At 37.9% G+C, this 12,776-nt stretch overlaps 1 protein-coding gene across 7 annotated transcripts in view; it reads left to right on the top strand.

Moving 5' to 3' along the window:
* NINL (ninein like) overlaps positions 1-12,776 on the top strand; it is a 174,726-nt gene that overhangs the window by 129,107 nt on the left and 32,843 nt on the right. For 4 of the 7 annotated variants that reach the window (XM_072634651.1, XM_072634653.1, XM_072634649.1 and 1 more), the window contains 3 exons: positions 4,052-4,117; positions 7,658-7,767; positions 9,492-9,838. In XM_072634651.1, coding sequence (XP_072490752.1) covers positions 4,052-4,117; positions 7,658-7,767; positions 9,492-9,838 — 523 coding nt within the window. The remainder of the gene's footprint in view (positions 1-4,051; positions 4,118-7,657; positions 7,768-9,491; positions 9,839-12,776) is intronic. The other 3 variants (XM_072634652.1, XM_072634654.1, XM_072634650.1) reach the window with 1 other exon arrangement.

Below are 12,776 nucleotides of genomic sequence, written 5' to 3'. Positions count from 1 at the left end.
GCCTCAGGGTTGTTTTTTGGAAGAGAAACTGTTACTATTAATGTTCACTATAAGCCAGGAGGGTCTAAAACCAGTCATTGAGGAAAGGAATCCATTGCCTAAAGCCACATAGGTGGTAAATAGCAGATGTTAGATTCGAACTCAGATCTTCTGCCTTTAAATTTGTGTTGTTTCTACTATACTATGCTACTGCTTCTATTTTGTATATATCTTGTTTGTGTAAAAGTTGGATTCTGTGTGTGTGTTGTGTGTTGTCTTTCCTATTAGACTGGGAGCTCTGTGAAAGGAGAGACTCTCTTTTGCCTTGCGTATCCTCAACTATTAGCACAGTGCCTGGCACATAGAAGCTGCTTAAAAAAATGCTTTTGACTAACTCTTGGTGACCGGGGGAGACAGGTCTGTGTGTGTATGTGTATACATACATACATACATGTGTGTGCATAATATAAATCATATACATGTGTGTATATGTGTATAAATATGTATATATTCTCTCTCTCCATATATATATATATATAATATACATATATACATATGTATTAAATTAAAGCAAATTTCAAAGATCCTCCTTTTCTCCCCCCTATCTCCCCTGGTCCACCAATTTGAGAGGGCAAGAAAAGTAAAATCCCTATTACAAATTTATATAGTCAAGTGAAACAAATTCCCACAATGACTATGTCCCCCAGAATAGTCTCAATCCCTATTTTAGAGAATATTTTCAAAGAGGGAAAAATAGGACTAAAAAAATTCCTAGGAATAACCTGAAGAAAAGAACGCAAAGCTCTTTGGCTTGGGTGCTACTTTCTCCTAGGAAGAAGGCCTATTGTTGGCAGCTACCATTGGCCCATGTAAGCAGTGTTAGGGTGTCGGGAAAGATCTGTGCTCTTGAGCTGGGGGTATGTGCATAACAGACTTAGGCCACAGCAAAGGCTGTGTGAAGGTTAGTATTAATACAGGTTCTTGCACAAGTTCCAAGACTACTAAGAATAACTAACATTTTTATAGCCTTCTTAAGGTTTGTAAAGCACTTTTCATACATTATTGTGTCATTGGAACCTCACAGCAATGTTGTGTGGTCAGCGTTATTATCCTCATTTTCCAAATAAGAGAATTATGGGACTTGGAACATTGTTGCATGTGAGATTCAAACCTGTGTGTCCTCTGACTCCAAGTCCAAGGTTCTTTCTTCCCTACCCTCATGCCTTTCAAAAAAGGAGTAGAATTTCTATACTCAGGGCCCTAGAATGCATTCTTGCATCCTTACCTACTACACAAAGTTACAAGAACTCCCCAAAAGTTGCCAGGCAAGATCTCAGAGAATTCTTGGCATCCAGGAAGTATGGTAGAGTAGAAAGAGGTTGGACGTGGTGTCAAAAGTCCAAGAGTCAAATATTAGCTCTTCCATATACTATGTGAAGTTGAACAAGTCACCTGACCTGTGTGAGCATGAGTTTGCTCATCTCTAAAATGAGACCATTATACTAGATGATACCTAAGTCCCCTCCCTATCTAAGATCCTTTCCAACCTTCATATTCTGTGATTTGTATCTATGCTATGCTTTAAGATTGCGAAGCATTGTTACATTTATTACCCCATTTGACCTTTAGAACAATTTTGTGGAGCAGGTGGTGAAAGCACTTTCATTTTACACATTAGGAAGTGACTTGCCCCACATAGTGAATAATTAAAAGAATCAGGCCCCAAACTCTTATTTTCTAACTCTGAATCCAGTGTTGTTTAGACATTATGTCTCCCTCCCTCTAGAGAAGTGCCCAGGTACTTCATTCCATGTGGGAAAATGAAGAAAGGGTAGATTATCCTTTATGACACTGGAAAAATTCTGGGGTACTTCAGACACCCTTGTTCCTTTATGGATTTGTAGAGCAGAGCAAATGCCTTGGTTGAACAACAAATTCTTAGGGAACATGCTTTACTAAATAAGAACCATAGGCTTTTGTTATAGTGAAGGAGAAGAGAGAAGAGGCAACCAAATCATGCCAGCTTTTCCAGCTGTGCCTCTGCAGCAACTCTTTCCCTTTGTCAATTAATTAATTTATTTACTGCATGCTAAGCACTGTGCTTGACAAGAGGAGCACAGAGGTCAAAATGAGGCTGTCCTTTCCCTCAAGGAGCTTACACTATCCAGGAGGTAAATAACACTCAGAGATAAATCGATACCAAATAGATATGACATCAACACAAACAAATAAATACGAAGTAATTGGGGGTGGGGAGAAGGTGAGGAACGTCCTGCTCTATGATGTAATACTTGAGCTAATCCTTACGTTTGTAAAATGTTACATATCTGGTGGTCCCAAATGCTTGGTGAGTTGTGAAACTCACAGTTGAGATTTGGGAAGTCTTCTAATAATGCCTTCTCTAGAGACAGTGGGATGAAAGGAGTACAGCTGCACAGCCTACCCACAAGTTTTTTTGTTTTTTCAATTTCTTAAGGTTTTTGATTGATTTTCATTCCTTCACTACTTTTACCCAGAGACATTAAGCTGCATTAACAGTTACCTGATCCTTGCTAATGGAGCAGAAAGGGCAGCCGGTATTTCCCATATCCCTGCATCATCAGTGCAGGATACACGCCAATAATAAGCACTTTACATAGACTCTTTCAGGGCAGTTCAGATGTGGGGCCCTAACTACATCACTGAACAAGTCTGTTACTGAGTAAGTGATTTCTACTTCTGTGGGAATGGTTTATTTCAGTCTGTAGGCTAAGAGTTCCTACTTGAAATGCCCAGATTCTCCAGATTTCCTTTAAGCCATATGTTTAAATTAATACAAAAATTGTACCCAAAAGAGCCAATGAAACATCTAAGCAGGAAGCATGAGTAGTAGCACTGTTGACCTTGAAAATTTCAGTTTTTGAAAGTCAATCAATCAAATATTTATTAAGTACTGATTATGTGCTTGATATTAGTCTAAGCACTGGGTGTGCAAGCACAAGAGAATGAACCAGTCCACTGCCCCCAGTGAACTTGCCTTCTAAGGCATTGTAATCTCTGTTTTGTCAAGTCAAGGAGCCTGAAAATGCTATGCTGTAGAACCACAGGAAGAAAAATCAGTCACAGAATTTCAGTTAGAAAAGAGCTCACCAGCCATCTAGTTCAAAAAGAGCTCAGATAAGAATTCCCTACAATATATCTGAAAAAGTGGTCATCCAACCCCTGCTTGAAGACCTTCGTGACCTCCTCAAAGACCTTGAAGGATAACTCACTAACTTCCCACACAGCCAGTTTTACTTTTTAAATAGCTCCGATTATTACGAAATTGTTCCTTATGCCAAGTCTAAGTCTGCCTTAAAACAGCTTCTACCCACCATGACCAAATAGCTTAAATCTTAATCTCTCTTCCAGAAGATGGTCCTTCCATTATGAAAAGAGTGATCATCCTTCTACCCGGAGCCCCAGGCTTTTCCAAGCTAAATATTCCCAGTTCTTCCAGCCAGTCTTCATATGGCATAGCTTGAGACTGTTCATCATCTTAGTTCCATCCAATTTGCATGCAAGTCAAGACATCATCCTTGTAATGTCATTGGTTCTCTTCAAAAATGAAGGACAAACAGTAACCTTACTCTCCTCTGGATGAGTTTATCCATGTTCTTCCTAAACTGTGCATCTAGAACTGAACAAAGTATTCCTTATGTGGTCTAACCAGGGCAAAGTATATCACTTATCACCTTCTTATTCCTGGAAACTATATCTTCCAATTTAGCCTAAGATCATGTTAGCTTTTTTGACTTCCCTACCACATTCTTGACTTATACTGAGATCACAAGTGGCCTAAAACTCTCAGATCTTTTTCAGACAAATTGCTATCCACCTCATCTCATACATATGAAGCTGATTTTTTGCCAGAGCCAGGAATAAAATCCAGTTGTCCTTAACTCATAAAACTTCTTTATAAGTCTCTCTGCGCTGTGACATTAGTAGGCAACTTTAAGTACTGCATTGTTCACTGAGAAAGCCAACGTTATTTTTAATAACTATGAGACCTCCTTCTTTTCTTTCTGTTGTTCCTTTCATTCCCCTTTTTTAGAAGCAATACAGAGAATCAATTGGGCCCTTCAAATGAGGAGAAGTCTGTCTGCTACAGGCAAAAATGGTAAGAATATTTAGCAGAGTCACATTTAGGGCTTTCTCTAATAAGGATTATAATTAGTGGTGGCATTTACAGAAACATAAAATACATTAAACTGAAAACCAGAACGGGATTCACATCTTCCTCTGCTCAGCCTCATGAAATGGATACAAAACAGGATTTCAGCATGCTATCTTCCAGTTTCCAGGGTAACAAGAGGTCTTCCTTTTTCTATATGTCTGTCCCCTAATTTTTCTTTGCCTGGGTACCACTGGATAAGTCTTACTGTTTCCTTCCATTTCAACAATAAACATCATCTATTGTATGCAAAACACACATCTGTGCACTGGGGGAAATAAAATTCAAATAAGACAAGGATCTTTGGCAAATAAGAGCCCTTTTTCAAATGAAGAAATGGCCCTTCTCCTTGCCAAAGGAAAACTTCTACATATACAAGTGACCCCATTCCATTCCTATCTTTTACAGCAGATTGGCCTCTCTCTATCCCCTCTCTCACTTATTTTCAGCCTCTCCCTGACTGCTTCCCTACTGCCTACAAACATGCGCATCTTCAAAAAACCCCTGACTTGATACATCCGTTCCCCCTACCTGTTGTCCTGTATCTCTCATCCCTTTTATGACTAAATTCCTTGAGAAGACCATCTACAATTGGCACCTCCACTTCCTTTCCTTTCGGTCTCTTCTTGACTCTGCAGTCTGGCTTCCAATCTCATCATTCAACTAAAACTGCTCTCTACAAAGTTATTGATTATATCTTAATTGCCAAATCTCATGGCCTTTTCTCAGTCTTCATCTTTCTTGACCTCTCCAGAGCACTTGACATTGTCCTTCTCTCTCTTCTCCTTAATACTCTCTTCTCTCTAGGTTTTCTCAACCTTGCTTTCCCCTGGTTTTCATCCCATCTGTCTGACTGCTCTTTCTTAAGTTTCCTTTGCTGGATCTTCAAAATGGTTATACCCACTAACTGTGAGTTCTCTCTAAGGCTTTGTCCTGGGACTTCTTCTCTTCTCCCTCTGTTTCACTTCATAGATTCAGTTATCATCTCTAAATAAATGGTTTTTAGACCTTAACCTTTCTTTTAAACTGTCACCTCAAATCTCCAGCTACCTATTGGACATCTCAAACCAGATGTCTGATAGGCATGTTAAACTCATATCCCAAACTAAACTCGTATCTTTCCCCTCAAAACCTTCCCTCTTCCTGACTTCCCTGATACCATGGAGGGTACCATCCTCCAATGACCCAGACTTGCAATGTAGGTGTAATTCTTGGCTCCTTACTCTTTTTGATCCCCCATTCCTAATCTGTAGCCAAGTCCTGTCAACTTTGTTTCCATGACATCTCTTATACACATTTCCTTTTCTCCTCTGATACTATTGCCACCCTTGTGCATGTCCTCATCACCTTATGCCGGGACTATTGTAATAGCCCAGTTGGTTTCTCTGTCTCAAATATCTCCCTGCTTTAATCTACCCTCCACTTAGCTATCAAATTCATCTTCCTGAAGTACAGGTCTGACCATATTGCCTTCCTATTCAGTCAGCTGCAGGGGATCTCTGTTACCTCCAGAATAAGATATAAATCTCTTTTTAGCATTTGAAGCCTTCATGACAGCCCCTTCAGACTTCCTGGAAAACTTCCCTTCTATATACTCTGTGATACTGTAACACTGGTGTCCTTGCTATTCCCTCTTCCAACTCTGGGCATTTTCGCTAACTGTCCCCCATGCCTGGAATACTTTCCTTATCTCTAGTTCCTGGCTTCTCTAGGTTTCTTCAAGTCTCATGTAAAGTCCCATCTTCTCCAAGAAGCCTTTCCTGACTCTTCTCAATCCTGATGTTTTCCCTCTGAGATTATCTCTGACCTATCCCATATATATCTTGTTTATACAGAGTTATCTGCAGAGTCTTTCCTTTTGACTGTGAAGTCCTTGAAAGCAGGACTTGTTTTTTGCCTTTTCTTTTGTATCCACAACACTTAGCACAGTACCTGGCATACAGTAAACAGTTAAAAAGTGCTTGTTGATTTGACATCTTTCCTTCATGGTGCTTACAAAGCTAATGAGAAAAAGATACAGATACTCTCTAAAGAAACCATAAGAGACAATGAAACAGCATATGTATATTAGAAAAGCAGACAACAAAAAAATATGTGAGGTCCAAGGGGAAAGGGTCATCCCTGACACCAGTAGTCATTGAAAGCTTTGTGGAAGAAGTCACATCTGAGTTGGGGTTCAAAAGTGAAGATGAGGAAAAAGGATATTATAGACCCAGGGAACAGAGGCACAAACGCCAAAAAGCATGGGGCATTTGGGCAGGGGGAAACAGAGGCTAATTTGTCTGTGATATAGAATGTATGGAGGGAAATAATATGAGATAAGACTGGAAAGGTAAAGTAGAGCCAGATTATGTAAGTCCTTTAATGTCAATCAGATCTATCTGACTTTTTTCTGGTTGACATTAAGGCATCTTTGAAGTAAAGGAGTGGCCAGATCAGAAAATGTTGGGCCAGATGATATCAACAATGGACTGGAAGGAGAGATTTGCCTGAGACATGACACTTGCCCAGAGTCATATGACCACAATATGTCAAAGACCATATTGAATCCAGATCTTCACTTTGAGGCTAACTTTCTGTCCACTCCAATCCAAGCTCTCTGTCCACCCTGTTAATAAGGCAAGGGTGTGTGCATGTATATGTGTATGTATATGCACACCTTAATATATATGTATATGTGCATATATAAACACATGTACATACACACACACACTACTAAACAGCAGTAGTCAATTAACCAGAGCAATCCATTTTCTGATCATACCGAATAGTAATGTATTACTAGATATACAGGAAAATTCTTGATTGATAGTAAAACTGAATCAATAGAAAAACAAGGTGCTATTTAATCTCAATATCTCTCTGTGCTACTGACTCTGTTTACACACACACACACGCACATGAATATAGTGGCAGATAGAATTACACAGTGAAAAAAGAATAAGTCTTACATCTGTTGGCTGTGTGATTCTAGACAAATTACATTCACCAAGCAACTCTCTACTCTAAATCTTAGAGGGTAAACCCCTCTGGGGAAGGGACAATGGAAATGTCCCCTCACCATGTGCTTGTATACCTACTTATGCAAGGTAACCAGATTCCATATTTAGAATACAATAAATACACTTCATTAGTGAATTTAGTTCCTTCTTTCTCTGATTCAGAAATACTTTCAGATCTTCCTGTTTTTGAGGTCATAATTGCCACATGGATTACCCAATCCCAGTTAACAGAAAGCTCTGGTTATTAGAATAATTGGGAATATTCTATTTTAGCTTATTTCTCTCACTGTAGTACAGGGTGTCATTCTTGTCCTCCAATGGCAGCTTTATAATGAATTCTATCATGTCGCATGTAATGTTTTTGTACATTTTTGTGAGGGTAGTAGGTGGAAAACATGAATATTTGACATCTCAGTTTCAAATCTAAGGATTTGGAATGGGACCCATTTCTTCTGGGTGAAATGAAATGCTGTTTTCTTTGCAGGCATCACTTTTATTGGAGATGACCATGTGCCAGTGAGCATAGAAACAGAGATAATGGTAGAACAACTCAAAGAACATTATCAAGATCTCAAGATCAAACTGGAAACCAAGGTAAAGGAAGAGAGGAAAAGAAAGTCACCATCCACAAAATGAGCTTTAGCCAAAAGAAAGAGATTTTTGCTCGCTCAGTTGCTTCCATGTTGTCATTTGCCACAGAGTCATCTCTGACGCAGTTTTGCAGGAGGGCTTGCTAGTCAATAAGTCATGAGAGTGAGGAGGAAGGTTTTGTGAAATGTAGATAACAATGAAGCCTGGTTATGACATGCTATAAGCACATGTATGGCATCATTTATTGCTGTAGATCATATCCAGCTATTGGCAAGTCCTCCAAGACGAGGACTTGGATTTCATTTCCCTTTGCTTTAAGCTTGGCAGGTTTGTCTCTTGGGGGTCATCTCTTGACTCAGAAGAATCATGATGAACAGAAGATGTCAATTTGACTGGTTACATTCTTTCCATAGAAGTCTGTCATGAGTACCATCTGCTCTTTTCATCTTTTTGATGGAGTGCCTGGTGCATGTTACTACAGAGGCAGGATTCGAACCCAGAATCTTCTTGACTCTGAGGCTACCTCTCTCCTCACGGTGCCATGCTGTCACTTACTGTGTTTATTCTCTCTCCCACCGCTCCCCTCATGTAAATATAGAGGTAAATAGGAATAAAGATCTAATTCTTTATCTTTTGGGCAGCTAGGTGGCATAGAAGATAGAGTGCAGGGCCTGGAGTCAGGAACACTCATCTTCCTGAGTTCAAATGTGGCTTCAGATACTTACTAGTTGTGTGATCCTGGGCAAGTCACTTAACTGTCTGCCTCAGTTACCTCATCTGTAGAATGAGCTGGAAAAGGAAATGGCAAACCACTCCAGTTTCTTTGCCAAGAAAACTCCAAATGAGGTCAGGAAGAAAACAACTAAACAATGAAATATCTAGATATGAATATCTGTATCCATATAGATATCTAGATTGTCTAGAGTGTAGATAAAGCAGCTATGTAGATATCTATTTTACCATATCTCATATATATGTATATGTACATACATATATATGAATGTGTATATTGAAAAAGAGAAGTGAGTGAGAAAGTGGAGGGAAAAAACAGAGAGAAAAGTGGGAAAGAGAAGGAGAGAGGAAAAGAAGGGAGAGAGAGACAAGAGATGGAGGGAAAGAAGAGGTTAAATAGCACCTTATTTTTTTTTTTATCTTGTTAGCCTAATAGTATTATTTGCTCAAAACTTTTTCCCCCACTGAGATACAATACTAAAAATTGATTATCCAATGTTATATTCTCTAAGTAAGGGAGAGTTAGAAGAGGGAGGCTACTCTTATGCTCCTTGTGCTCTTGTTTCCCAGATTAGATGAAAGCAAAACTCAAAATTGAAGCTATCCTTAAACTGACCCTAAAGTTAATGCATTCATCACTGGCCAGATAAACCATATAACTCTCCTCTAAATTTTGTTCTAGCTCCAAATACATTTCTAGGTGCCTTTCATGATGGTAAGAATAAGTCCTCATTTTCCATACCAATTGTCAGGACAGTTTCAGATTCTCTCAATAATTGCCAAGCCTTCTGCCCCATGTGGGTGGCACAGGTGCACACACCTGTAAAAAGTTGTGTTATTGATGATAGTTTTATTTTCATTTCTAATGCTTTTATTGAACAACAAATTTTAGAGTTTGGTTTTTTTTTTTTAAAGAGTATGCTTCTCTCTTTTGGTTTTTTAGAATGGCATTGTAAGAAAAGTAGAGGAACATCTTCTGATGTCATTTATTTCAGGTAAAGTACTATGAACGAGAAATCGAGCTCATGAAAAAGCACTTTGAGAAGGAGAGAAAAGCCATCGAGCAAGGCTTCAAGGTGGAAATCAGTGAGTTAGAAGAACAGAAGGCTCATCTGGAAGAACTGAATGTGAAATCTCAAGAGCTGATTGAAGGCCTGAAAGATCAGATCCAAAAATCAACCCAGAGCCAAGAGCTTGAGAGGAAATTAGAGAAAGAGAGATCAGAAATGGAGCAGTACTATGCAAAGGAGATTTCCAATCTAGGGCAGCGACTGGCTCAAGAAAAGGACCAACTAGAAGAAGAACTGAAACTGAAGCATCAGAATGAACTGCAGTTAATGAGGTCGGATTTCATATATTCTTTCTGGATTTCCAAGACTGCACATTCTTGGCAAGAACAAAAACTTGAAATTGATTTAGTCAAATAAATGGCCTAAAACTGTAGCCCATTAATAGCCAGGTGATGATAATTTATAGGCAGAGGGATAAGGCCTGGAAGAATAGGTGCTAGGTATTGGAAAGAAGGTTATTTAAAGAAAAAGAAAGCTAATACAAAAAATTTTAAAAATCAATTTGCTTGTTAAATTATAATCCACTTCTCTTTATATAATTCATGCTAGACTTCCTGTTTCTTAATATCCAATGAATAGGCTACTTTTTGTCATGTTAATATTATTTTTCATTTCTCCAGTGAATACTTTTAAATATAATGAGATTGGAAAATCATGACAGAGCCTTGAAAAATTAATGAAAGAAGTAATTTTTGATTAGTGAGATTGAAAAAGTTAAAATGTATATGCAGAAGAAAAAATGTATATGGAAAAAATATATGGTGTTATGAGTATTCAGCGGCCAGAGCCATAAGACATAACCACATGTACATACTTGTTTTGAACCCTTAAACCTTACTTAAAGCAATGTTAAGTATCTAGTTAATATTCAGCCAGTGAGTTCAATACTAATTTTTAAGGACTTCAATCTCCTAAGAAGTTTTACTTGAAAGTAAAAGAGTCTTAAAATCTAAGCAATTTGGGAGATGATTGGCTATTCCCAGGAAGCAAGGATTAAACTTCAGCAAATATGATCAATTCACAATTTATGACAAAGATAATATTGCTAAAAAAAAAAATCCAGTCTTGTTAATTTGGGTAGCTTGGAAGAACATGTTTATGTCAGAAATGAAGAGTTCCAGTCTTTCTACTGAAACTAGATGCGGATTCAGGAAGGCATATCTTTATGAGTTCAAATCTACCCTCAGATACTTAACTAACTTTGTGACCTTGGGCAAGTCACTTAATCTCTATTTGCTTTAGTTTCCTCTTCTGTAAAATGTGGATAGTGATAACACCTACCTCTCAGAGCCTTAGGAGGATAAAATAAAATATTTGTAACCTGCTCTGTAAGCCTTAGAGTGCTATAGAAATATTAGCTATCATCATCATTTTTTATTATTAAGTACTATGTACATGGCACTATGGTGAGTTCTGGGTATACGAAGATAAATATAAAACATCCCATAACTTCATAGAACTCACATTCACTCAATTCTTCTTACATTTTCCCCAATAAATAACTTTTATTTGTATATTTTTAAAACATTGGAATAATTTTCCAATATACCTCCATTCTTAATTGAATTCTCCTTTGTAACAAAGAAATTTCCAGGAAGATCCACCCAATAAAAGTATGAAAGTATAGGCAACATTCCTTTCTATGGATTCACGCCCTCCCCCCCACCCTCCACCCCCAACTTCTTTGCCAAAAGGAATGGAGTTTGTTTCCTTGTCTTCTCTGGGTCAGAGTTTGGCAGCATTTTTTTAGTTGTTTCCATTAATATAGCTTAGGACGTCATGCTCTACCATGGAGCTGACACTTGAATATGAAGAAATCATTACTGAAAAGGAAATTAAAAGATTTTCTCACTTACTTTTGTCAAATGGTGCCCTGAGACAGATGCTAAATATGGCGTGATGAGTTAGGATGCATTGACAAAAGGCATACACATATATGTTATTTCTGCCTTGTATTAAGGAGAATGCTACATTGTACTCCTCTAGCCTTGGATTCTCTATTCCAATTAGGTTTACACTTAATGGAAGGGAAACTAGTTTTGTAGCCACACTCAGTGGGCAGAAGTTGATAATTGTGCTTATTTAGATTATGTGTTAGAAGAACACAGCCACATTTCTTCAAGCTTCCTCGGGCTATCCTATTGGGAATCATGCCCCTTGGGCAATACAGTGACCCAGAAGCACCAGTTGGTCAAGCACAAATGCTGGACACATAGTACAAATACTTGTTGGTAAGAAGATTAATTGTTGTGGAACAGCTCTGTACCCTGCCGATTGCGAGCAATGATTTTTCTCCCTTCAACTTAGCCCGTTGTTGTGTTTGTCCTTCATTCTCAAAGAGGATCATGACATCAATATGATGACATGATTTGCAGTTGACTTTGATTTGAGTGAGGAAGGGCTGGACTCAGCCCGTGAAGATGAATTGAACACACATCCTTCTTTGCTTTTGCACTGGCTTACTCTCACTCTGAAAAGTTTGGTTCAGTATTTATCAAAAAGACACTTGGAGTACTTTTTGTATCTATGCCTTTTTTTATCTTTCAAAAAGATAGGTTTAAATGAAATTAAAGTGTTTAAACCTATTGTGAATTAAAAAAAAACCCAAAACTACCATATTAAAATCTGCATTTGCACATTTTCAAGTAGGACATGTGAAAATTAATATGTGTGTAGATATGATATATACCAACTCATATCAATAGCTTAATTTGCTTGAAAATGGAGATCAACATTAATTTAAAGTAAAAGCAAGCATATGTTGTTTGGTACATGATAAATGTTAGCATATAAAAAGGGCATTTAGCCAAAAGTTTCATATTCAAAAGTGAAGCCAGCAGCAACGTTCATGACTCAATCTTCTGCTTTTGTTTAGTAACTGCTAACTTAAGACATTTCATTAAAGCCTAAGTGATAGGACATTTTTAGTCAACCAGGGCTTTTGTGCTCTAAGCCTTAATGACTTTTAATTCAGGTTGACAGTCTTTTTCCTTGAACATGTACATAGAATTAGGCCTTTTTATGTCAGTGGTTAATACAGTCCTTTACCATTTGGAGAATCTACTTTACTTGCTCATCAGGCTTAATTCCATTACTCTTTAAAATATATTGGGTTATGCACTTTTGTGAAAGAGAAAACTTGAAGAGTAATCATTATTTTGATGCATTTTTGTTGGGAATGGTTAAAAAAAAAAACCACATGAACTAAAA

The sequence above is a fragment of the Notamacropus eugenii genome, chromosome 1, assembly GCF_028372415.1.
Source record: "Notamacropus eugenii isolate mMacEug1 chromosome 1, mMacEug1.pri_v2, whole genome shotgun sequence".
Taxonomy (NCBI): domain Eukaryota; kingdom Metazoa; phylum Chordata; class Mammalia; order Diprotodontia; family Macropodidae; genus Notamacropus; species Notamacropus eugenii.
This window is presented reverse-complemented; position numbering and strand designations above follow the sequence as displayed.